The 27,820-nt window shown below is 39.4% G+C and overlaps 1 protein-coding gene and 2 long non-coding RNA genes across 5 annotated transcripts in view; 1 reads left to right on the top strand and 2 right to left on the bottom strand.

The window, feature by feature from the left end:
* Positions 1 to 2,540, bottom strand: part of SLC9A8 (solute carrier family 9 member A8) — a 124,374-nt gene extending 121,834 nt beyond the window's left edge. For both annotated transcript variants that reach the window (XR_011972352.1, XM_072633580.1), the window contains exon 1: positions 2,347 to 2,540. Coding sequence is in view for 1 of the 2 variants with exons in the window: in XM_072633580.1 (XP_072489681.1) it covers positions 2,347 to 2,372 (26 nt within the window). In the remaining variant the exon portion in view is untranslated. The remainder of the gene's footprint in view (positions 1 to 2,346) is intronic.
* Positions 1,804 to 27,208, top strand: LOC140520004 (uncharacterized). 2 transcript variants are annotated; one of them, XR_011972353.1, is made up of 3 exons: positions 1,804 to 2,118; positions 22,772 to 22,912; positions 25,060 to 27,208. It is a non-coding gene; the product is annotated as an uncharacterized lncRNA (long non-coding RNA). The 2 variants fall into 2 exon arrangements; XR_011972354.1 differs by lacking the exon at positions 1,804 to 2,118 and adding an exon at positions 2,533 to 3,723 and having other exon boundaries at positions 12,492 to 22,912.
* LOC140520005 (uncharacterized) overlaps positions 25,463 to 27,820 on the bottom strand; it is a 51,348-nt gene continuing 48,990 nt past the window's right edge. Inside the window, exon 3 of the long non-coding RNA XR_011972355.1 lies at positions 25,463 to 25,549. This is a non-coding gene — a long non-coding RNA (uncharacterized lncRNA). The remainder of the gene's footprint in view (positions 25,550 to 27,820) is intronic.

The following is a 27,820-nucleotide window of genomic DNA, read 5'->3' on the forward strand; positions in this document are numbered from 1 at the left end:
AGATGATATGCCATTTTATCATCATAATCAAGGTACCTTTAAGAGCAGCCTAGGAATACCACTAAATTAAAAGATAAAAAAAGCTAGTGGCACAGAAGAAAGGGCATCAGGCCTGGAGTCACATATACCAGAGTTTAAATCCAGCAGAAGGAACTTATTTCTAGATCCCTTGGGCAAGTCACTTAACCTCTCTCTGCCTTAGTTTCTTCATCAATAAAATAGGGATTAAAAAAAAAAAATCTACCTCCAGGAGTACTGCAAAGATAAAATGGGATATTTGTAGAGTGCTACACAAATGTCAGTTACTAATATTACTAAAGCAGTTTAAAAGTATAACCTATTATCAATAGACCATTAGTCATAATCTTCACAAAGTGTATAACCAACCACTTTTGGAGGGGAAAACCAAAGAAAGAAAACTGGAGTGTTTTGATTTCCTAGGTCTATTCAGACTCCCTGAAGAATGTCTCCACATTACAGAGACAAATTTGAAAAGCATGACATCAATGTATTCATGGACATTTTAGAAATTCATCTCATAGATCTGGTTTCAAGTCATGTGTCTTCCGGCAAGTACACAAGTTGCTTGGAAATGTAGCGAATGTAGTAAAATGGAAAGACTTCTACCTCTTGAGTAAGGAGGCTTGGTTCAATCAATCCCCCCAGGAAAACTAATATCCAGCCATATGACCTTGGACAAGTTATCATGCCCAAGTGTTAGTTTCCTCACCTATAAAAAGGGGATAACTACACTTTGAGTTAGGGTCATAGGACTTGGAGCAGCAAAGAACCTTGGAAATCAACCCCTTTACTTCAGAGATGAGAAAAATGAGGTCCACAGAAATTAAGTGATTTGCTGAGAACACAACTGGGACACAGCAAGAATCCCAAGTTCTACAACTCCAAATCAGCTAGGTGGCAGCAGTGCATAAGAATGCTGAGCCTGGAGTCAGGAAAACCTGAGTTCAAATCCAACCAGAGATTTACTAGCTGTGGGGCCTGTGAGCCAATCACCTAAACTCTGTCTCAACGTTAAAATAGGGATAATAATGGTACCCACCTGCTAGCGCTGTGGGGAGGATAAACCCAGAGAAATCTGTAAAGCGCCTGAGCCATAGAAATACTAGCCTCTATTACTATTCCTTCCACAACCAACTCTCACTACCTGCATCAGAGTCATGGCAAGGAAAGGGCTTTTTAAACCTTCACATGCTACAAAGAACTGTGTTCTTGCGGCTGCTTCTCTTCAGCTCTCATTTTCACCTGTAAAAGGAGAATGCCCTTGTCCTGGTACCACTAACAAGAACCTGTACTGATTTGTGCTGTCTTTTTTTTTTTTTTAAGTTAAATTTATTTATTCTTAGTTTTCAAAATTCACTTCCTTAAGTTTTAAATTTTCTCTCTCCCCTCTCCAACACTTCGTAGGATCTGACATAGGCTTTACACAGACCCACTGGGAGGAACCATGTGAAACAAAACACAACAAAACAAGAAGGTGGTGTGCTCTGCTCTGCCTTCAGACCCGGTGGTTGTCTCTGGATGCGGAGGGCGCTTTCCAACAGGAGGCTTTGGGAATTGTTCTAGGTCCTCGCATGGCTGGGAAGGGCTAAGTCTCCCGCTAGCTGTCAGGTTTCCAAAGCACTTTTAACATATATTATCGCACTGAAATGTGACCCAATACCACAAGGGGGTTGTCACCATCATGCCCCTTTACCTCTGAGGAAACGGAGACTTTATAAGGTTCAGTGACTTGCCCAGGGTCACACAGGTGCGAAGTGTCGGAGGCTGGCTTTGAACCAGCTCTTCCAGACTCCAGAGCTCCGGGTCAGCCACTGTATGACCTTGGGCAAGTGGTCAGGCCCTCGGACCGAGCGTGGTCAAAAGGACTTCACAAGGGCAAAAAGCCCAAGGAAGCACGTGCCTCTTCTCCATTCCGGGACTGGCTGAGAGCCTTTTCCCATCCCCCTCCGAGGAGGGGGCGGGGTCTCCTGAAAGGGGGGGGACGGATGTAAGTGGCGGGGAAGAGGTGCCCCACTAGAAGGCCTCAATTTCCACAATGTCAAAAGTCGGCGTGGGAGGAGGTGACCTAGACCCTGCCTTCGGGGCTGACTAATGAAGGTCAGCGGGGGGAGGGGGAAGGCGGGGGGAGGGGGAAGGCGGGGGGGAGGGGGAAGGCGGGGGGAGGGGGGCGGGGGGCGGGGTCGCTGCCTGCGAGCCCCGGGCCTCAGCTCTCGAGGGTGCGGGAAGGCCGCTCGGAGGCGCGGCCGGACCGCCCCGCCCCGGAGGGGGTCCCACCCCCACCCTAGGGGGCCCGAAGCCCCACCGCCGCCCGGAAAACCCACTCACTCCTCTTCCGCCATTTTGTCCCCCATGCTGCGGATCCGCCACGGCCACCGAGAGCCCGCAGGAGCACGGGGCTAGCGGGCCTCCTCGGACTTCCGGTGGAGGGGGGACGGGGAGCCGGATGTGGGCGGGTACGGGGCAGGAAGAATGCGGTTTCTTCTTCCGTTCGTCTCTCTGGTCCGGGCGGGGAGGGGGGGTCGCCGGAATAGAAGGGGAGGGGAGGGCACGTGACTCTCGGGCACTACGTGGCTGCCGGGAAGGCTTCCTGGGGCGTAGGGTTACCTCATACCATCTTCGTCCTCTCTGACCCGGTGATGTGGTAGTCACCGGGTGAGATACTACGGGCAAACTCGGGGGCGGGGGTGGAGAGGGAGGGGAAAGCGCGTGATTCACTCATTTTGTCATGGGCGTCCAACTCCTTCCGCACGAGCGCCCTCCACCTCGGCCAGGTCATAAACATTTATCGGCCTGGGGTTATTTGAGCCCAGGTCTGCCGGGCCCGAAGTCCAGCGACTCTGAGCCCACCAGGAGACGCGCAGAGCTCTTCCGCTTCTTAGGAGCTTGAGCAGATGACCTTCCTCTGCTCGGACAATCCCCGGTGATGAACCTGGCCGTCGGCAGGACAGCTTTGGGGGATCCGATCCTTCCCGCTCAGGAGCTGGTATTCCCGGGCCGGCGGCTGTACCGCGTGGGACCCTGGGAGGGCAAGGTTAATTTACATAAAACCCCGATCCCGGGCGCCAGTGAGCTTCACCCTGACGTTTCACAGTCTTGGCTCTTAGACAGTTACAACTGGGAAGGATCTGAGAAGTAGTTCTTTTTGTCCACAGCATTACTGTATTATAGAGAAGGAAATTAAGACTTGGAAAGGGACAAATAAAGAACCTAAAGCCACGCAGGTGGCTGAGCCCCAGTCCTGGAATCGCAAACTAGGCAGCTAGGCGGCGGAGTGATGAATGTGGAGCTGAAGAGTTTCGTTGGCCTGTGCTCTACTAGGCTTATCACTTCGCCCTGCTGATGCAATGCTAGTACTTATAAATGTTGAAATGGCCACACTTGGGAACCTATCTCTTGACCACTTCCCACTCAAGAAGCAGCAGTTGCAGTTGCCTAAAGTCTAATTGCGGCCAAGTACCAAGACTTCCCTCCCAGACAGTCCAACCTTACCGTGTCCTCTGAGCAAGGGTTGTTCTGAAAAGGCTGCATAAAGAACTGAAATGAGTGGACTCCAAGGATCTGAAATAGTAGAAAATAACTGGGGAAATACGTGATACAGTAACTGATGCTAATTTTAATTTCTTGATATTAGAATGAAAAACTGGCAGTGACAGTCTGTTTTTTACCTTTGATGATCCTGTCATAGACTCATAGCATGAACAGGTATTCTATGACTGTTTCTGGTTTGCTAGCTAGAAGAAATGTACTTTTGGTTGGCTGCTGAACCCTTTTCTGTCTGAATTTGAGCAAGAAGGGAAAGACTCCTGCAGTGTAACACATTGGCAGTCTTCTGTTACACAACTAGTTGCCTTTTTGTCTGCAATGTTGTATTTAATTTTTTGGAACTTGAATAGATCCAGTGAAAAATATGGGGCCATGAGCCAGGGTTTTGAATGAATGGGCATAAGGAGCTTTTGACCCTATCGGTCACTTTCTTGTGCTAATAGCTTGTTTTCCCTTGGTTTTGGTGATGCTGTTTACTTCTGGTTCTCCTCTCCTGATCACTTCTCAGCTTACCTTGCTGAATAATCTTTCTCTTTTCACCCATCAAATGTGGACATCCTCCAAGCCCTCTTTCCTCCCTATCCTTTGATGTTCTCATCAGCTCCTATGAGTTCAATTACACACACATACACATTTTATATATGTGTGTGTATAAGTATATATACATACACACACGAACATATATATAAATACCAAGACTCATATGCATATATCCAGCCCTAATCCCTCTCCCAAATTCTGGTCCTGTATTATCAATTGCCTGCTAAGTATCTCCACATGGATATTCCAAACACAATTCAAACTCAACATTTCAAAAGAAAAAGGGATTTGTAAAGGAGGAAAGCCACATTGTATAGAAAGTGTAATTATATGAGGAAATCTGGAAGATGAGGAAGCATGTTGGAGACTATTTCCTCAATGGAGCACCTAGCACGTAGTTGGTACTTAATAAATGTTTATTGACTGACTAGAGGGGGAAAAATCAGAAGTGTTTTTTTCGTTGTATACAACAGACAACTTGGTCAAAAAAAGAAAATAGATGAGTTTGGGAAACATCACAAGAGGTACTGATATAGTAATGATGGGAGATTTCAGTTATACAGATATTTGTATTAAGATATTAACAGTAATGTCTTATTTATGTTAGTGATCATTTCTTCCTTCAAAAGACTGAGGAATTGAAAAGAGGAAATTCTGCTCTTGATCTGACTCCAAGAGAGAGAAACTTAATTGCTCAGGTGGAAATGATGGGAAGGGCCACTCCCTCCTATAGAGTTTGAGATAGAAAAGAAAAGGAAACTCATTTATAGTCTGTCATATACTCTCATCCGTGGAAAAGCAAATTTCACTAAATTCAGGAGGAATTAGGTAGGATCCATGGACTAAAATGCCACAAGTAAAGTTAGCCTAGGAAGAGTGAAAGATATTCAAGAATGAAATTCTGAAGACAGCAGAAAAGTAACAGTTTCATTAAAGGGGGAAATGAGATATGTCTGAAGAGACAAATGTGCATGTACAAGGAGCCCATTAACATAGATTTTAAAAAGAAATGTAGAGAATCTGGAAACAAAGATAGGGAACTGAGAATTGGTATCATCAATTGGCATCATCCTGTAAAAATAGTACTAAAGCGTAGGATGAGCTGAGACTGGTAAGAGAAGATAAGGGTAACAAAGTCATTTTTAAAAAAAGCTATATTGGAAGAAAAGGATCCAAAAGGGGCTGGATCTTTTCTTGGGGTAGATGTGACAATTATGACAAGAGAGAGAAGGCAGAGCTGCTCAATTCTTCTGTTTTCTCTGCCAAGTATAAGTTTTCTTTGCACTGGAAATGACAAAACAAAAGTGACTAACATAAGTAAGGAGATATTAAGAGTATTTTGTTGCCCTTGATAAATTCAAGTCACGTGGTCCAGGTGAACTACATCCTCAAACCATTGTCAATAATACCTGAAAGGTGATGAAAAATAAGAGAGGTACAATAGGATTAGAGAAGGACAAGTCTTGACTTACAAAAAAAGAGAACAGAACCAGCAAACTATAGGACAGTGATCTTGATCTCAATCCTAGGGAATAAATCATTTTTAAAAAAATGATTGGTGAATATCCATAAAAGGAGGATGGTAATTACAAAGAACCAGCTTTGCTTTTTAAAGCAATGACAAACTCATTTCCTTTTTAGATAGGATAATTAAACTAATAGAGTAGGAAAATGCTTATTGTCCCCTAGAAATTATTGAGATTTTAGCAGATGTCGATAAAATGTTTTATATTATTCTTGAGGAGAAGATGAAGAGAAGTGAACTGGATAATATAATTCAGTAGATCTAGAACTGATTAGTTTGGCAGATCTTAAAAGAACCTGTTAATCGTTCCATATCAAGATGACTAGAGGTAGAGTACCCCGCAGAGATCTATGTGTAACTCTGTGCACTTTAATATTTTTATGGGTGCCTTGATAAATAGGGATATATGGCATGCTCATAAAATTCAAAGGTGACATAAAGCTGGGAGGGATAATGAATGTACTGGACAATCCCAAAGATCTTGACTGGGCTGAACCTAATAAGATAAAGTTCAGTAGGGACAAATGTAAAGTTTCACCTTTGGATAGTAAAAGAAAAATCAATTTCCCAAGTACAAAATTGGAAATACCTGTGTTACCTTCACAGTTCTGAAGAAGACCTAGGGGGATTTTGTGAAATGTAAATGTAATCTGATGCAGGTGTGTGATGTCAGCCAAAAGAGCTAATATAATCTTGGCATTCATTGCCAAGAAAGGTAGGACCTAAAGGGATAAGATGATCCTTTTGTACTTAGCCCTAGATAGTGAGTTAATAGTCCAGATCTTATCTGGACTACTGTATTCTGTTCTCAGCACCAGTACAGTTTGACAAACAGGAGTATTCAAAGGAGGGTAGCCAGTATGATAAAGGGCCTTGAGTCTACATCATATGAGGATAGATTGAGGGAACTGGGGATATTTATTCTGGAGGAGGACTTAGAAAGGACATGAAGCTGTATTCAAATATTTGAAGGACTAATCTATAGAGGAAGGATTAAGCTTATTGTTTGATCTTAGAGAACAGATGGAGGAGCAATGGATGGAAGTTACAGAGAGACAAATTTAGGCTTGATGTCTGGGAAAACTTCTTAACAGTTAGAGCTGTCCAAAATGAGACAGCTATCTTGAAAGGTGATGGGTTCCTCATCATCAAAGTTCTTCAAGCTAAAATTGGATAACCATTTATCCAGCAGGTTATAGTCAATATTCCTTTCATGTATGGATTGAACTAGATGGACCTTCCAACTCTCAAATTTTGATTCCATGTCCAAAATAAAACCCATCAGGTTTTTTCCTAAAGCCAGCATCCCTCCTCCAAACTTTTCCACTTCTGTTATGGATACCATAATTCTTCTAGTCACCTATTCTTGAAAATTTGAAGTCATGAGGAGAGAATAATATACACACACAATTCAATTGGTTATGAAAATCTATCTTACTCTACAAGAAAGTAGGGGGGGATAAGAGGGGAGGGTTATGATAGAAGGAGGGGCAAATGGGAAGAGGGGATAATCAGAAGCAAACACTTTTGAGGAGGGACAGTCAAAGGAGAGAGTAGGATAAATGGGGGGCCGGATAAGATGAAGAGAAATATAGTCTTTCACAACATGACTGTTATGGAAGTGATCCCCATATAACCTATATCGAATTGCTTGCCTCCTCAATGGGGGTGGATGTGGAGGGAGGAAGGGAGAGAATTTGGAACTCAAAGTTTTAAAAACAATTGTTAAAAATTGTTTTTACATGCAACTGGGAAATAAGACATACAGGCAATGGGATATAGAAATCTATCTTGCCCTATAAGAAATAGAGGGGAAGGGGATAAGACAACAGGGAAGGGGGGGCAGATTGGGAGAAGGGGTAATCAGAATGTTCACCTTCCTGGGGTGGAGGGAGGAGAGAAAATTTGGAACTCAAAATCTTGTGGAATTGAATGTTGAAAACAAAAAATAAATTAATAGAAAAAAAGAAACTTAAAGTCATTCTTGACTTTTTTCTCTCCATGAATTCACATATCCAATCAGTTGTCAGATCTTGTCAGTTCTATTTTCACAACATCTATTGAATCTATCCTTTCTTCTCTATTCACACACAAGCCCTCATGGCCTTTTTTCCATGGACTATTGCAATAGCCTCCTAATTGGCCTCCCTGCTTGTAGTCTCTTCTCTTTCCAAATCATCCTTCACATAAATGTCGAAGTCATACTCCTAAAACATAAGACATGACCATGTCCCCACTTAAAAAAACCTTCAATGGTTCCCTGCTGCTTCTTGGGTAAAATGTAAATTCTTCAGAGTGGTATTTAAAGCCTTTCACAAATTGGTTTCTAAATTTTTCCTGTCTTATTTCATATTACTCCCCTTTAGATATTCGCTGCTATAGCCTGCTAACTAGTTCCTATTTTCCACATTCCTTCTCCCATCTCTGTGCTTTTCACAAGTAATCCCTTGTGTCTTGAATCTACTCCTTCTTCACCTCCATCTCTGAGCATCCCTAACTTAATCTCTAGCTCCTAGCACAGTGCTTTGTGGTAGTAGGTGCTTAATGAATGTTTATGGAATTAATTTAATTAAATGAAAAACATTGCCTAGTAGATAGCAAGCCAGTCTCAGAGGCAGGAAGACCTAGGTTTGATTCTTTCTCTGATTTATACCAGGTTTGTGACCCTGGGCAAGTTACTTAACTTATCAATGCCCCCAAGAAACTTTAGGACTATAAATTGTGAAGAGTTGTAGACCTGCATTGGAAATGAAAGCTTCCTCATCGTGGGATTCCATATATCAATGAAATTCCAGTTCCAGTTCCTATACCTAATTTAATTGATTGCATTCAAAAAGGTGCTGGGAATCTGAATGTGGTAATAGAGTACTACTGTAGTTACATATGTTTATGTCTTGCCCCTCTTCTAGACTGAGATATAAGATGACAGAAATTATACTATATCTAAATATTTTAATGTTTTCTGGGCATTCATCACAGAGAGTGCTATCTTTAGTGAATGGTTGCTGAATTGCACTGAACTATGGAAAGAGTATAATGCTGACTCACCAAAGAGCAGAGATAAAAGAAATTAGCAGTAATCAGGCTTAAATAAAAACATTTAGTACTAATTATGAAATTCACCTTAGGACAGGATTTCTGCCCTTTGTCTTCCCTTGCATGAGTGGGAGTACACACTTGTGCAAGAATACTTACACAAACCTTAATATGTCTTTAGGCAGATAATTAAAGCACCAACAAGTATTTTTCTGTCTTGAAAACATACCTGAAAGAAAACATACCTTTAAAGAAATCTGGATCAAGAACCTTTAAATATTCAGTTTAGACCGTGGAGGAATCCCTACCAAGGCATTCACAATAACTCACTCCATCACTTGTAATTCATTCAACTAACTGGCTAGTTTTTGTGGAATAAGGAATATTCCACAAGCATGACTTTAATTGTCAACAAATGGGTAAACCACAATATTTGAAAGGACCAATCAACGAGCATTTTAAAATGTTTACTGTGGGCAAGGAATAGTGCTGGGCACTGGAGATAGGAAGAAAAAGTACAGTTTCAGCCTTCAGGGAGTTTAAAGGATGCAGCATGTGAGTTAAGTACTCAGTACACTCACTTTGAATTCATTCTCCTAAGTAGCATTTAGATTTTACATTTTGGCTCCCCAGGCAGTGGTGGGCAACCTGTTGCCTCAAAGAAATCTTTTTTTGTTCGGTGAAGTTTGGATTCAAAGGGGCAGTCACACTTGAGGACGTTGAGGGACACAGGTGCCCCACCCCTGCCTCAGGGGATAACTGCTTCTCCATACCCAAATTCTAGGGGTAGACTCCTGGAGTTGAGGCTTTAGGTCTGTTACTTGTGAGATCCCATCTGATGTGTCCCCAGTATCAAACAGCGTGCATCAATTAGCTTTTATAAAGAGATATTTACTGAAAAGGCATAGAAAGCACAGATTTTGCAAAAATAAAATGGGAGGCACACTCTCCATTTATACACAAGGTCCCTGGGGATATTGGGATCACGTTTAATGTACAAAAGTAGTAAGGTGTACACATACGGAATATGTGGGGTAGAGGAAGGTGGTCTTCCAGATTCCTGACCCTTGGAGTCCTTGTTTCACTTCATGAAGTCGCCATCAATTTCACTTCAGGGAGAGTAAACGTTTATGGATGAATTGCTCCCTCGTTCGACTCAGCTGGCTCCTCAAGGGGATAGGTGTCTTGACTGACAAGTCAGTCTACTATTGGAATGGGTCAGTTGCTTGGCTGCTCTACTGGTTCTTCAGAGAATTTGGCTGCCATTGCTATGGACTCCAGTGGGATTTGTTTCTGAATTCAGTTGCTGAGAGGACCTCTTATGCTGTGACCTTGGAAGCTCACAAGGACATAACCTAGTCATTTCTTTTTCCAAATACTCATTCACTAAGCTCAGGAAAGAATAAACACCAAAGAGAGAAAAGAAACAGAGGCACTATGCTTTCTTAGTCAGGTATTGGCAGGGTGGGTCATAAGACAGCCATGGCCCTTCCCCCCACTCAGTGGTTCACAGCAGTTCTTGCTAAATACCAGGAAGGAAAAGGACAAAAGAGCTGAAGGAGGGGAGGGACATAGAGTTCCTTTTGTATTGGAACTAAATTTTGGCACCATGCCTCCTGAGTCTTTGAGACTGGCTCCTCAAACAACCAGAAAATCACCAGATAAAAGTAGCCTGGCAGTCACTCATGGCTAGGAGTAGGAACATCAAGGCTCCATGTATGAGATTGGAATCAGGGAATGTTGCATATACTTACCCAACAGGAAGGGCAAATCTGAGCATACTCCAGGGACTGGGCCTTCATTGTCCCAAAATTATACAAGATAATTTGATGAGGGAAAGCATTAATATTTAGGGCATGGGTGGGGAACCTGAGCCCTCCAGGCCACATGTGGCCTTCTATATCCTTTTGACTGCATCCAAGTTTTACAGAACAAATCCTTTTATTAAGGATTAAGGAACAATTATTAATTGTTCTGTGAAGTTTGGATTCAATCAAAGGGTGGCACTTGAGGACCTAGAGGGGCACATGTGGCCTTGGATTTGCAGGTTCCCCTCCCCTGGATAGCCCTTCTGGATATCAGTTCATGGCTGGTACAAAGCTACCACACTGGTTCTAGGTCCTGCACCTTCCATATACAAAGAATTTTCCTTGGTGTTGAAAATAAACAAAAACAAATAACCCCTATTTTCAAGGAACTTATATTTTACTGAAAAACACCCTGATGTATTTAATGATAGTGGAATGCATGATATTATGCTATTTCTTACATACTCCAGCTTCTTGTTTAATACCCTAAAAGATATTTGTGAAAAAGGCCTAATGGTCACTTCTCTTGGATTATCTCTAAAGTCCTTTTTGAGTTCTAATATTCATAATGATTCTATGTCTGAGAAAATGGAATCTGAGAATCTGTATATGAGAGTCCCTTCATTTGAAATTAAAAGAGGTTGTTGTTCTCAGATTGTCAAAGATGATAGAAGTTTGAAAAGTTCAATGTTAGAAGAGCTGTGGGAAAAGAGGCATGCTAATTCCCTAGAGGTGTGTGGAACTGTTAACTTGTTTGACCATTTTGGAAGAAAACTAGGAAGTATATAAGAAAAGTTACAAAATTTGTCGTATACCAGTAATCTTACTGCTAAACTTATACCCTAAAGAGATTATTGACAGAAAGAAAAGACCCATATATAAAAAATAGTCATACCAGATCTATTTGTTATAGCAAAATATTGGAAACAAATGATGGGTCCAATGGTAGGAGAGTAGATGAACAAATTTTATATATGATTGGTATTATTGTATAATAAGAAGAGATAGAGGTGAAAAATTCAAAGAAATGTGGGAAGACTTGCATGAAATGGTACAGAATGAAGAAAGTAGGTGGAAAAGAATAGTGATCTCTTGTTATAAGACCTGTGGTGTCATGACTGTAGGGAAGATTCAACGGGCCGACTTCTTCCATCAATGCAGATCTGTCCTTCTCTGTCATTTATATTGTTAGAAAATTACTGGGAGGGTAAGGGACTTGCCCAAACTTACATAGCCAGGATTTGTCAAAAATGGAACATGAACCCAGGTCTTCCTTGACTGTGAGAGCACCTTTTACTCTACTTACTGTATTGTGTATCATGTATACATGCTGTAGCTGATATACCCAACTATGCAAATGAAGGTAACATTAAATAGCAACGAGTCTCAGACCAAACACAATGGAGACATTTGTACTAACTTATTAAATTAAAATCTGTAACTTTCTTTCTTTTTAACAAATGATATCAAAGTGTAATATGTGTTCTTAGCAGACTGCTAGTACCAATCACTGTTTTATGCTATTTTGCTTTTGAAGAGGATGCATTTTGGGGGAGGTTTATATTCTGGATTTAGACATTGAAGGGACCTTAGAAGTTATCAAGTTCAGAAAATATCAAATTATCAAGACTCTGAGTCCCAGAGACATTAAGTGCCTTGCTCAGGAGGTGGTTTGTTTGCTTAGATTTGTCTGCTGCCTTGAAATTTATCAGTTTTGAAAACAACACACATTAAGGGAGAGGAAGGTCTTCTGACCTTATATCCTCATAGGAATAAGATGGTTGGGGGAGGATGTCTATAAGTTTCATTTTTGAGTAACTTCTTTGGAAACTAAGTAGTCAGGAAATGAAACTTGACCTATCTCTCTAGTGAAACAATGTTTAGTTAATCGTATGAAAAACTAACTTTGATGGAGAACCCTTAATACTCTTGACCCAACTGATGGTATGATACTGTTACTTGGATGATTATGCTCAGGAGCATTTCTCAACACCTAGTGTTTGTTTCCTCACACTCAGGATTGACACAGATGCACACCTATACATCAATCCAGGAATTGTCTCTTTTGTGTCCACAACTCCAAAGACTGAAGGAGAATGTCATTCCTCAACACTATCTTGAATATTGGAACTCTTCTTATGTTTATGATGAAGGAAAGTCCAACTTCGTAGGTTCAGCTTTTTATCAATTGAGAAAATTCCTTTAAAAGAATTTATGACTTGTAATTTCTTTACTAAATAAAGTATAAGAAATGAGGATGAAAAGGGGGGGATTTGAAATGTGGAAATGAAAGATATAAGCAGGGTGTAGACCCACGTGGATGGGGTTTAGGTGTTTTCAGATAGGCTGTGAACCCTGGAATGCCTGGCCAAGAATACAAGGATACAAGGAGGGAAATGATGAGTCTCAAAAAGCTTTGGAATTGTCTGAAAGGGTATGTATCCTTATAAGTCACCCAGGATCCTGCCATCTCTGGAAAGGGAATGATTAATAAAATTCTTAATTCACTGAGGGCCATGTGGAGTTTTTGGTAAGATGATTATTTCTCACAGTCTGAAGCAAAAATTAAAGACATCTAAACTCTCCTCTCCAAATAGATGAGTATCTTTGTGTTCTCTGCTGGGCCTGTAGACATTTTATGTAAATGTGTTTACTTTGGAAATTGAAATCTGGAATTTTCTCTACCATGCCCTTGTTCCTATCCTGAAACTTACCCTGAAATTCATTCATTGGAAGTATACTGCAGCCTCTCTCTCTGATTAGATGACTTTTCCTGCAGCCTACCTTTAAGAAGGGTGCCCAGGCCAGGCTTAAGGATTTATGTCTCATTCCATAAGGATTTGTTCTGTGAAGTTTAGATTCAAAGGACCACACTTGAAGATCTAGAGGGCCACATGTGGCCTTGAGATCACAGGTTCCCCATGCCTGACTATTTCTCCTTCCCTCCCAGGAAGTTGAGATAGTTAGAGACGGACACCCAGTGTTTGTTTCCTCACACTCAGAATTGACATAGGCACACACCTATACATCAATCCAGGAATTGTCTTTTTTGTGTCCACACCTCCAAAGACTGGAGAATAATGTCATTCCACAACGCTATCTTGAATATTGGAACTCTTCTGATGTTAAGAATTCCTGTTAGAGATCAGGCTAGCTGACTTACCCATTCCCTTCTATAGTGCTACCTCCTCCACTCACTGGTACAGGACCCCATGACGCGGAATGCCTAGGTTAACATGGGATCAACAGGAGTGGCATTCCTTTCATCTTCAGATGCTCGCTGAAACTTTGTTGTTGTTCAATAGTGTCCACCTCTTCATGACCCCACTTGGGGTTTTCTTGGCAGAGATACTGCAGTGATTTGCAGTTCTTTCTCCAATTTATTTTACAGATGAGGAACTGAAGCAGAGTTAAGTGACTTGTCCAGGGTCACACAGCTAGCAAGTGAGGTTAGATTTCAACTCAGGAAGATGAGTCTTTCTGACTTCAGACCCAGCACTCTCTTCAATGGGCCATGTACATGGTCCTTACTGAAACTAGCTTTTTCCTAAGGAAACCCTAGTTCTTAATACCCTCTGCAAAGTGACAGCATCTTTTCTCATACCCGTGGAAACACAGAGCCAAGAGGAGAAATTCACTTATTACCTGATGCTCCATGAAACTTTCAGACCCTTCCACTTTCACTCAGTAACCCTGTCTTCTTTAAAGTTCATCAATCCAAAAAAAAGAAGTTCCATCTATCTAGATTCTTGTCATTGTTATTTATGGACCTTCTGGTCACTCTCTATATTTAACTGACAAGTTTAGTACTTGTGTTTCACAGATAATACATGGGAGGCCCTAGAGTTTTTGGTCTCCAGCCTCTAATAGGTTCACTCTTGATCTGGTCGGACAGGCAGACAGCTTTAGAGGGGTTGAATCTTCCTTTAATCTAGTCTAGTCTTCTCAAGAGGGTTGCTGATGATGGGAGCATAAATTCCTACAGCATTCCCTAATCACCTTCTCACAGGACTGGCAAGAGGGGAGGCGCAACTACCCCTACATCTTGATGGTGTGAGAGACAGCAGAAATTAAGTTTCCACAGTGAGTTATTGTTAATTGATGAAGTCACTGAGAATAAGTTAGATAATAAGAAGGCTAGCAGACTGCAGGTGGACTCAACCAATCAAAAGACAGAGAGTGGCCTTCAAAAAATTACAAAGTTTTTGATAAAGGAACCAAATCTACAGCTTGCTGGAACTAGCTAAGAAAAATGACCTAGAGTTACCTGGAGAAGGCTTTTTTTCACTGCATTTACTTAATGAACTTCATGTATATAAGCAGGCACACCCTGCATAAAATTATCCCTCCATTTTTGGATCATGGGTCCTATGTTAAAGCATGTTTGGGAGGGGGAATCACACTAAGGGTTTTTATGTAATGGGCATGTAGAGAAGATGGCCTAAAGGAGAATGGACATCTATCTTCTGGTGGGGGGAGCTGTGTTGAACTAATGGTGTATTGCTCATCTAGCTTTTATATTCAGCGTTCCCTCCTCCTGAAAAGAGGGTGGGGCCCACTTTGACCAAAGTGTTCAATTCCTCTAAACTCTGCTGTAATAAATTTCCTTGATACCTTATTAATGTCAAGCATGTTTCTAACAATGGGATCAATCAAGACAGGCACAACTTGTGCACTCCGTTAAATCCCCTCAGGCCTTTACGGGGAGCCAGCCAAGGCACACACAGATTCTCCGATGGGTTCCCCATGGTTTCCCCACTCACTGACCAGTGCCTACTTGCTTTATAGGGCAACAGACAAAGAAGGCATCTTACCAATATTAAGCTCACAGGCTAACTTTAGCAATATTGTCATTTGGTGCAAGCATAGTAAATATCAATTATGTCACCCCCATATCTCATAGAGCAGTCACAATAATCTGTAACTATGATTCTAGGAAATACTATCTAGGATCCTTGAGACTATTCTATTTTCTCACACCTGGAAACTAGACATTGCCATGGTCATGGATCCCCACTGATCCTGAAGGATAACAAAATCCTCCTTACTTACAACTTGACTCACAGAATTATTCTCCACCCCAATCCCTGCTCCCTTTGAACATCCTTGTCTCCCAGTGGCTCAGCCTCTCCAATTTCCATGACCTCTGTTTCCAGTCTACCTCAACCACTCAGGGTAGTGCCTATTCCTTTGAACATCTAACTCTATTCAACCAAATTTCCCCCAGGTACCAGAGTTCTTGGTTGTATCTCTGCTAAGTCCCTCATAAATGTTCATTGAACTCATTGTATTGGGAAAAGTGCTGCCTTTGGAATCAGAAAGCACATGTTTAAAACCTTGCTGTCTCTGGTTGTGTAAGTTCTACCTAATGCAGGTCTGGTAAATGTTCAACAACTGGCCCTCCAGGGGAGGAAATGTATGCTGGCCAAACTTTCAAGCTTAATCTGTACTATTAATACTTTCTTCATTACATTCTTAAATCTAGACAACCAACAAAATAATAAATCTGACCCTGATTTTGTAGCATTTGATAATTTTCAAGGTGTAAATTCTCATACTGAAAATCTGACAATGAGCTCTGGAGAGCCAGCGTATCCCTGGTCTTACTACGTAATCTTGTTAATCCTGTGAGTTTCAATCTCATATCTCCAGCTGTTTATTCAATGTTCTATTTCAATCTTATCACATTCAAATCTGTTCTCATCATTTTCCCCCTAAAATTGGCCCTCCTCTAAACTTCCTTATATCTTTTTATAGCACCCATATCTTTATAGTCATCCAACCTGGAAATCTCAGAACTACCTTGACTTTTCTTCCTCAACCCCAGTATTCAGCCAGTTGCCAAATCCTCTTGATTCTTGCTCCATAACATCTCCCAAATTCATCCCTTACTCTCCATCTACATGACCACCGCCTTGTTCAGGTCTTCGCAACTTCTGGCCTGGACTACCATAATAGCTTCCTAACTGGTCTTTTTGTCTCTAATATGTCACCTTTCCCATCTGTCTTTCATATAGTGCTCTAAATTCAGACCTGGTCATATCATTCCAAAACCTTGCCTCTGGAATAAAAGGAAAACTTCCTAGCCTGACATCAACAGTGCTCCACAATCTGACTCTAACCTATCTTGGATCAAGGAGGACCTTGATTCAAATCATGTCTCTGACACATACTGGCAATGTAACCCTGGGCAAGTCACTTACAAGTGCTGTGGATAAAGTACTGAACCTGGAGTCAGGAAGATGTGGTTCCAAATTTGGCCTCACTTAGTAGCTTTGTGATCCTGGGCAAGTAATTTACCTTCTATTTGACTCAGTTTCCTTACCTGGAAAATGAGGATAATAGCACCTACCTCCCAAGGTTGTTTTGAAGATAAAATGAAATAATACATGTAAAACTTTGAAAACTTTAAAATACTATGCAAGTTTTAGCTATGATTATTATTAATAAACCTCTCAGTTTTTTAGGCTTTCACTTCAAGACTAGAGGACATGGATCTGCATTATTAGAGGGAGTTTCTCTCTAAATGTTCCATGTAGCAATGACATCACAGGTGTATTCTGTATGCATGGTATCTTTCATATACCAATTATCTGACAAATGTTGAATTTAATTGAATTATGTCCATTATCTCAAATGAAATTCCTAAGGGTGCTATGAAGTAAGCAGTGCAAGTATTATTAGCCCCATTTTATAGATGAAGAAGCTGAATTTCAGGAAGGCTAAATGAGAGAACAGGTGAGGTGAATTTTGAATCCAAGAGACCTGATATCTAGTCCCAGCTCAGTTATTTACTAGCTGTGTGACCAAGAACAAGGCACTTTATCGCTGAGACTTTCCTTATCTGTAAAATAGAAATCATCATCCTTCTACTACTTATCTCAAAGGATATTTGTGAGGAAGGTGCCTTGGAAACCTAAAGAATTTTGCAGCCAAACAAAGCTCATGATTCCAAAGTCCCCCAAACACTCCACAAAAGATAACAGAATAACTCTTCCCCTTTGTTTTACATGATCTGCAACATATTCAGTACTCCAGGCAAAATGGACTACTTCCTATGATTACTAGCAACAGATCTTACACTTTCCTTCCTCCATATTTTTGTTCACACCATTCCCTATGTCTCAATGACCATATTAAAACGTAGACTGGGGGGTCAATTAGGTGGCACAATGGATAGAGCATTGGACCTGGAGTTAGGAAGACCTGAGTTCAAATTTGACCTCAGACAATTAACTAGCTATGTGACCAAGGGAAAATCACATAGCCACTGTCCACTTCAGTTTCCTCCCCAGTTTTAAAATAGGGGTAATAATACTACTATCCTCCCAGGATTGTTGAGAAGATAAATGAACTAATATTTGCAAAGTGCTTTGCAAACCTTATAAATGCAAGTTATTATTAGCAATTATCTTAGAAGTCATTAAGTTTATCTTCATTTTATAAATGAAGAAACTGAGACTGAGGGAGATCATAGAACTCATCAGTTCCTCCCCTCCATTTGTTGAAATCCTACCTATCCTTCACAGCTAGCTCAAAAGCTATCTTCTCTGTCACTTTGGTGCCATAGGTACTTCATAGGGAGAGTCTGTGATCCTTCCAGGAGCCTTCTCAGATGTCCCCATACCATTGCTCCTTAGATCTCACATAATACTTTGTAACTCATATGCACTTAATACCCATTGTGTTATAGTGTAGCATATCTAGACTAATAAGCTATAAGTTCCCTAAAAACAGGGTTCATGTCTTACCCATTCATTCATATAGTCAACAAACACATTTTTATTTTTTTCTAGTAATAATGGATATTTATATAATCTTTAAAAGTATGAAAGTATTTACAAATTATAGAGGGAATTGAGGAGGATCAAAATTGGGGGGTGGAAGCCATTAGAATTCTACAATTTGCAGATCACTGTTGACCTTTATGAATTGTTTCCAGTAGACTGGTGATAGCCAAATTGAGAATAGGGGAATAAGAAAGTGGAAACTTCAGGTATAAACAAAATTTCCAAGAAATTTACCAGAAAGATGGGAGATGAGAGAAGTAAAGATGACTGAATGAGGTAAAAGAATGAAGGGGAGAGTTTTAGGATTGTGGAAATGAGTGGATATATAGGATTCATTGGAAAGAAGGCAGAAATAGCATGAGAAAAGGGGAATAATTACTGGAGTGAGGCCCTAGAGGAGAGAAAGGATTTGTCAGTCAAGAAACATTGAGTAAGGACCTACTATGTGCTTAGCACTGTGTTAAGTACTAGGGATGTGTAGAAAGGCAAAATACAGTCCCTGCACTAAAGGAGCTCATAATCTCATAATGTGACCTTTGGAATCTCTGTTGTATCATTAACCAACTTCTCTTCATCTTAAAACTCATTCTTTCTCTTGTATTCTTTCCACTTTCTTACACTCATGAAAAATTGACAGTCCCTTAAAAGCACTATGTTCTTGGTCTTCTCCAGTGCTGGATATGCCTTCTAGTTTTTTCTTAGAAACATTGGATTAGGAGGATCATGGAATCATAGATTTAAAACTCTGTAAATTTGGCATAAATCTTCAGGAGACAAAATTATTAATTAAATTATTCTATCCATCTCTACTTAGATAATAATATTCTATCCATCTCTACTTAGATAATAAATTCATCTGGCCTTTGAAAATCTCTGACACAGGATGTCTTCACTCATAATATGTGATATTCTTAAATAAAAGACAAAACTCTATAATAACATTAAAACAATTATAATGTTCAGATAACAATTTTGATTTATTAAAAAATAGTCACCTAACTTTTGACTGACACTTCAGAAACATTTTCTTAAAACCATTCAATCCCCTTTAACCCCTCCTTTTAAGGATTTCCCCTACAGCCTGGTCAAAGGTAATCTAAAGGAGATGCTTGTATTAACTGAATTAATCAGACTTACTTCTCTTAGTCTGATCACCACTTTAATCAATTTCAAATCTCCCCTTTTGGATACTGGTTTGACCTTAGATAAGAATGATATAAAAAAATTTCAGACTTGATATTTAAAGACATAATCAGTCCATCAATAAACATTTATTAAATCTACTATGTGCCAGACTGTATGAAGGCTGGAGATAAAAAGAAAGACAAAAGACAATCTCTACTCTCAAATTCACAGTCTAATGGGGAAGACAACATACAAACAATTATATACAAACAATGTATATACAGAATAAATTGGAAATAAGCAGCAGAGAGAAAATACTAGAGTTAAGATGAATGAGGTGTGTGTGTGTTCGTTCTTCTGTTGCCAAAGAAGACCATGCCATCAGAGAAATGATGACATGACTTGCTCTTGACTTTGTTTTGAGTGAGAGAGGGCTGTGCAGGTGACCAGCCTCACTTCTCCTCCAGAGCCATCTGAATCCAGTGACCAGATATTCTTCAGGATGACTGGAGATGACCCAGGATGAGGCAGTTGGGGTGAAGTGACTTGCCCAAGGTCACACAGCTAGTGAGTGTCAAGTGTCTGAGGTGACATTTGAACTCAGGTCCTCCTGACTCCTGCACTGGTGCTCTATCCACTGCATCACCTAGCTGCCCCTAAAGTGAATGAGGAAAGGCTTCTTGTAGAAGATAGAATTTTAGCTAGGACCTGAAGAAAGCCAGGAAAGCCAGAGGATGGAGATGAGGAGGAGGACAATTCAAGGCATGAGGGGCAGTCAGTGAGAATGCCTCAGGTCTGGAGATGAAATATCTTGTTTTAGGAAAAGGAGGCTAATGACACTGGATCACAGAGTACTTGGGGGTTAGAAGGTATAAGATATAAGAAGAATGGAAAGGAGTGGTGGTGGTGGTAACACAAGCATTTGAAGGACTTTGAAGACAAAACAGGAGATTTTCTATTTTATCCTAGAAATGACAGGAGCCAGTGAAGTTTATTGAGTAGAAGAGTAACATAGGCAGATATGCTTTTTAAGATTTTTTTTGCTTTTGCAAAGGAGTATTTACTTCAAATATATAATCATATATACACAAACTTACTTCTCCAACATGTGGGAAGCATAATCCACCCCACCCCCAATTACCTCATTCTTTGAGGAGAGGGAAAGGATTAGGTTCATAGTCTAACTTGATTCCTATACAGCACTGTGCTGGTTCCAAACACAAAACATTTTTCATCTTAAGTTCCAGGATCCCTTATTTCTCATGATTTCTCTACCCACCTAACTGGCCCCCACATCCCATCTGTAATTCTGGCTCCAAAGTTACTTTGACTTGAACTCCTGGTCCCATGAGAATCACCTCCTGCATCTGAAGTTGAGAAGGGCAAATGAAATAGAGCAGAAACAAAAACCTGTATACCCATTTCTGAGAGCCTATCAGATTTGCTATTTAAGAAGATGACTTTGTTACATGAGTGAAAGATTGACCAAAGTGAGGAGAGACTTGTGGCAGAGACCCTAACTACTGGACTGTTGCAACAGTCTAGGCATGAAGTGTAAGATTGTACCAGGGTGGAAGTGGAAAGTCAAAGGAAAGAAGGGAGATGTTATCAATTAGAATCTATGAAACTTGACAACTGATTGAATATTTGGAGTGAGAGAGAGTGAGGAATTAAGGATCACATTTACATTGTAAATGTTGATGACTAAGAGGATGGAGGAGCCCTTGACAATCACTAGGAAATTAGCAAAAGGGCAGGGTTTGGGAGGAAAGATAATGAGTTCCATTTTCTATATATTGAATTTAAGATGACTATGAGACATTCAGTTGAGATGTCCAATAAGCAATTGGAGATGTTGGACTAGAGGTCAGGAGAAAGGTTAGAGCTGGAAAAGTACATTTAAGAATCATCAGCATAGAGATAATAATTGAATCCAAGAGAGCTAATGTAATCATGGAATGAAATAGTATGGTGGAAGAAGAGAAGAATTAGCTGTTGAAGATGCACCAAAGGAGACTGCAAAGGAGGGGTCAGATATGTAGGAAGAGAACCAGGAGTAGTGTTCAGGAAGATGTAGAGATAAGGAAGTATCCAAGAGAAAAGAGGAATGCTGAGTGTCAAAGGCTACAGGTTCTTCATTCAGATTAGGCTTCAGACTAATATTATTTTGAAATATATAGTCTAAAGTGGGAATAATCCAACCCTCTCTTTTTAGGCATCTAGTTGTTTTGGTGGCTAGAGTGGGACTTGGAGTCAGGAAGACTTGAGTTGGAATCCTATCTCAGACATTTACTAGCTGTGTTACCCTGGACAATTCCTTTAACCTCTCTGTGCTTCATTTTCCTCATCTGTAAAATGGGGAATAATAGCACCTACCTCACAGGATCGTTGTGAAGATCAAATGAGATAAAATGTATAAAGCGCTTTGCAAACTTTAAAGTGTTATTATTATTAGTTTACAGATGAGGAAACTGAAGCACAGAGAGGTTAAATGAGTTGGTCATATAGCTGGTGAATGTCAGAGGTGAGATTTGAACCCAAGCCTTTCCTGATTACAGTTCCATTTCCCTAACCATTAAGCAACTTTGTCTCTTTGGATAGGCATACTGCTTATACCTCCCTCAGACTTTGCTAGTCTCCCTCTGCAAACATCACTCAGCAACTCCTCCTTCTTTAAACTCCTCCATCCAGGTTGTTCCCTGTTTACAAGAAATTTAGCTCCTGGATCACAATTTAGCTCTCCTCCCTAATCCTTGTGCTTATTTATACTATGGAATTTCAATAGACAAGGTAATGTGGCCCCCCCAGTCCATCAATCTCCTCAACTCCTTTGACCTGTAATTTCCCTGCACCTCAACCCTAAGTGAAAATGTTGGCATTCTTGATTTTACTATCACCCATAAGTGTTCTGTGGTCATATTCCAGAGCTCTGAGATTCTTTTGTGGATCACAACCTCCTACCCTTCTATCTTTCTCTCTACCTCAACTCCAAGACTGAATTTTTGTCTTCTTTACAACCTCCTATGAATCCACCTCTCTCTCCTCCCAGTCCTTGTCTGTCTTTACTTTCCTCTCTTCATAATCAATTCAATCATATGCTGTTTTCTCTTCCTGAATCTCTTTCCCTCTTATCTTATTGCCACTCATGTCTTTCTAGACCCTATCTTTGAGTTACCCTCACTTTTCTGCCTTCTCTATTCTTCCCTGAATGCTATTGTACACCACTGGAGGAAGTCACACAACTATGCAGACTGGGTCCATCATATGTTAGTTAATCTTTTTATCCTCCCCTAATTAGCTAAATCAACATCTTAATTGTGATTATTCCAAATCTTCCCTTCTCAAGCCTCTTATAACACCTACTCCTCCATATTCCCTCACAGAGACAGCTGTACCTCCTACTTCCTGAAAAAATAGAGGTCATACTGATGAGGATCAGGAAAGATAGAGGAACCATAGACCACAGTTTCCTGCATGGGCTGTCTGGAAAATAATTCATGAACTCAAGCATTCTTGAGGTCAAGGTAGTAAAGATTTATTATGTTTTTCCGTTGGCAAGAGTTCTTAGGGACTCTGTGATTTGAATGAGGTACAGGTAAAGTTGATATGGATTATTCTATAGTAAAACACATGCCAAGTATGCTGACTGGGTGATTCAGGGCAGGATTAGGGAGTGATTAAGGAGTGGTTAGTTCTTAAAGGAACATGCACTTTTAGTATCTACTGCACAGGTATTTTACCCAGAGTTCATTGGGAAATAGCCCAAGAGGGTGATATGAGGAGGTATGGTTTTAGGCCTGATTTGTCACTAAGTCAGGTAAGGGTCAAGACTAAGTAATACCAGGCTGCTCTCATCAATGTCTTGTTAGACAAGATAAATGTAAGGGAGTATAGGTATGTCTTAGTCTAGGATACATATGACTGGTCAGTGAGTAGTAAATGCTGTTATGACCCAGTACACAGCCAGTTCAGCCAGTTTGTAGCTGGTTCAAACTACTAAATTCTACAGGTGCAGCTGGCTACTGTAGCAGGAAGGGAGATAACTTTTTTTGCTGGGGCAGGCTATTCTTGGACTGGGGAGAAACTGCCTAAGAGAGTGTTTGGAGGCTAGGGAGAAATGTGATTTTTAGAGAGAAATGTGATTTTAGAATTGGGGTCCAAGCATAGGCACCCAACACCCCATCAATACCTCATGAGCACTTTCCCCTATCCTATTCTGTATCTAAATATAATTTAATTCTTTTATTTTGTCGTTCATCCTTCCTTCTCAAAGAGGATCAATGACATCATGAGGATGATGTCTTGACTTACCTGTAGATTGGATTTAAGTGAGGCAGAGCTGTGCAAAGCCATCAGCCTCATTTTTTCCTCCAAAGTCAATGAAGTCCAGTGGGAAGACTACTGTAGTAAAGTAAAGACTACTGGTGATGGCTGAGATACAGTGGGTGACTTTGGCATTTCTAAATTATGGTTTTTCCCAGGTTTCAGTTTATCTGAGGAAATGTCCATTCAATGACTAAAGGCTAGGTAAAAACTGAGACAAAAGATGGCTTACTTTACTATCACAAAAGTATTAATCTGGGGAGGAAAACCCTCAAAGTTTCTGGTCAGAACAGAAACAGAAAATAAATGCTATTTATACTCATTCCAATTCATCGAAACTAAACAATGAGCCACAGAGGCTTGGGCTGGGGGCTATTATTGGCCATTCAATGAAAGCCAAAGTGATCCTGTTTAAAAGGTGTGGTCAAGTAGCTCCATTTGAAACAGCACTGGTTTCTTTAAAGACTGTTTTTTGAGAGCTATATTTCAAGAAATCTTAAATGAAAACTGCTCCAGCTTTTTGAAAAAAAAATTGTGAAGGAGAGTTTATGTTTTATCCTAAAGGCAATAGACAGGCTGAAGTCTGAATTACAGATAAATTTCAGCTCTTCATAGGAGAAAGTTTGCATATCTCCAGTTTTCTACACCAATGACTGACACACTCCACCTCCAACTAGCCTTGAATCTAGATTATTAGCTCCCTTCCAATGTCATTTTTTAATTTCTTTCAAGGCTTCCTCAACCTTCTTTACCGTATCATTGTGAGGACAATATTATCTTCAGACAATGAGAGGACAGGATGGTACAATAGTACAGGCATTGGAATTAAATCTAGAGCAGTGCTTCTTAAACTGTGGATCACCACCCCATATGGGATCACAAAACTGAAAGTGGGGGTTGTGAAAAATTTGCAACAGTAAAAGTTTTCTGAACACTCAATGACCAAAAGTTAATTCAAATCAAAAATGAAACCGTGGTATTCCTGGCAACACTTGTCCCTGTTGCAAAGAGTGACTTCACTACAGCCTTGGTTCTAAACACACAACATTCACACTTTGCACTGTGTATGCCATCACACCACACAACACCAACAAATGCTGCCAGAAACACTTTAACTCAGATTTGAGGCCATTGTATGCTATCATTTGCAATGTTTTTACCATACAAAGTTTTCTGCTCCTAAAGAAACATAATAATTTAGTCATGGAAAATAAAGACTTTTAATATTTTCCTACTGTCATTCCTCCACATGTAAGCATCAAATGAGTATGTCTTTGGATTGTATTATGTTGAAATGTTTGTTGTTGTTGTTTTTTTTAACAATTACTGTTATCTCTTTCTTTTACAGAAACGTGTTTAATTGCAGCAAGTAAAGAGAAAAGTCCTTTAATAATATTTCTCCATTTAATAATATTTCTGTATGTGTATATAAGTGTGAACATTAGTTCTTAAAATTAAGCACAAACAAATGTAATTTGATACACTAAAGTTTGTATTTATTTGAGAAATTATTAGCAATATTTATTTGCATTTTAGGATAAAAATAGTTTTCAGTTATGGATAAGTGGCTAAATTTAGACAGAAGAGGTAAAAATTCTGATGACAGTGCAGCAGAGTCTTCATTACCAGGTTGTAGTACACATAAATTGACAAAAGAAGTAAATTACATTGAATCATTTTTGCAATATTGATTTACTTTTGATAATGTTGATGACGTGGAAAAACCCCTTTGCTTAATTCGTAATGAAGTTGTGGCTGTGGAGAGCATGAAGCAAACTAAACCAAGAATGCAGCTTACTGCAATAAGCCAAAGGAATATTTTGAACAACTTTTACAACCTACAAATAAAGAAAAGCAATGATTTGAGAAATTTGTGACTGTTAATGAAAAGTATTTACTGGCATCTTACAAAATTCCTTATTTAATTGCAAAAACTAAAAAGCCCTATGCAATAGAAGAAGATCTTGTATTACCTGATGCTATTAAGATGTCAGAAATAGTTCATGGGAAAGAGTATGGGGATGAAATTCATAAAATTCCTTTATCGAATGATAATTTCCAAAAGAATTTCTGAAATTAGTAATGACCAATTCCAGCACTGGGCAGGCCAAAGTTTGCAATTCAATTAGATGAAAAAACTGATATTTCTAAATGGCACAGTTTATGTAAGATATGTTTATGAAGGAAGCATACTTGAGGAATTATTGTTTTGCCACCCTTTGAAAGGGCACAGAAGAGGGCAAAATATATATATCTTAAAGTTGATGAATTTTTTACAAATGAAGGATTACAGTGGAAAAATTGTGTTGGAATCTGTACAGATGATGCTTGATTAACGATGGGCAAGAATGTTGGATTTGTAGCAAAATTAAAGTTGGGAGCAATAAATATGTCAGTTTTATTCACTGAAGGCACTGGTGGTCAAAAAAAGTTACCAGAGTTAGATGCTGGGCTTCACAATACTATGAAAATCATTAATTTCATTAAAAGCTGTGCCCTTAACAGTAGTTGCATGGATTCAGATTGTAAAAGCTTATTACTACATGCCAAGATAAGGTGATTTTCCAGAGGGCAAAGTTTAAGCAAATTATTGAAATTGAAAGATGAAGTTGTTATATTTTTGATTGAGCAGAAATTTGATTCTGTTAATTTTTTTCATAATGATTTATGGCTTTCAAAACTGTGTTATTTGTGAGATGTTTCTGAAAAACTCAATGATTTAAACATGTTGCTTCAAGGAAAAAAATTTTAACCTGTTTATATTAAAACATAAAATTGAAAATTTGGGTAAAAAACATTAACATATGGAAGAATAGGATGGAAAATAGTTCTTTAGAAATGTTTATAACTACAGATAATTTTGTAATTTAAAATAACCTTCCCAAAATTTAATTGTAAGAGTTATAATTGATCATCCGAAGTGTCTGGAGACACAATTTCAGAAGTACTTCCCTTCAAATTTTAATTCTAAAAAACTAAATTGGGTTCATAAACCATACTTAATTAAAATAAATAATGTCAGTCTTCTGCTATTAAAAGTTCAAGAAGAATTTGCTGAGTCATCAAGCAACACAGGTTTAAAGCTTGAGTTTTCTAAAAAATCATTAAATGAATTTTGTTTGGGGATTAGGATAGAATTTCCAAAAATTTCTGAAATGATTCTAAATATACTTCTTCCATTTTGTACTATATATTTATGTGAAATGTCATTCTCAGCATTGATGATTATAAAATCAAAATATCAATCAACTGCAAAATTTTGAAAATTCTCTGACTTGCAGTACTAAATATTCAGGCAAGATGTAATTCTTTTTGTAAAATAAACAAGCACATCCATCTTATTAGTATGCAAATTTTCTTTCATCTTTAATAAATATTAAACTTTATATATATGTTATATTTGGTGTATTTATATATATTATATATTTGTAAATATATATTTATATGATATATACAAATATGTACCAAAGAACTGTTTTAAAATAAATTTGTTACCAGTAAATGTTTGGGTTGTATATCTATTTTCTCTAAAAAGCCAGGGTTGGGTAAAAATTTCTCAAATGAAAAGGGATCATGAATGGGAAAAGTTTAAGAAGCTCTGATCTTTATTCTAGAGGACCTGGATTTGAATCTTCTACTTTCTACAGCTAGGTCCCTACTAGTGTGAGTAATGAATCCCCTGAAGTGACTGAATGTATTAGAATTCACATTATTTGAAGTTATGGTTATGTAATTATTTCATGCCCAATAGCAATAAATATCCAGTGCAAATTTGAATCATGTGACCATATCATGGGGATTCGTTATTCCACTAATTTGGACTAATATGAACTTGGAATGCTCTTGGGGTGGGTTCTCAAAATTTACACATCTCACATTTCTTGTGAGCTATTTCAATTCTGCTTTGCTCATAGAGCTCAGTACCTTCTGATAAGGGCATGCCATACTGAGTGGTCCTGCACTAGTGTCTCCCATGTCACACAATCTGTTTCAAAGTTAAGAGAGACCTTGAGAGTATCCTTGAATCACTTTTTCTGACCACGATATGAGCACTTGCCCTATGTGAGTTCTCCACAAAATAGTCTTTTTGGCAAGCCTACGTTTGGCAT

This window comes from Notamacropus eugenii, chromosome 1 (assembly GCF_028372415.1).
Source record: "Notamacropus eugenii isolate mMacEug1 chromosome 1, mMacEug1.pri_v2, whole genome shotgun sequence".
NCBI classification, from domain to species: domain Eukaryota; kingdom Metazoa; phylum Chordata; class Mammalia; order Diprotodontia; family Macropodidae; genus Notamacropus; species Notamacropus eugenii.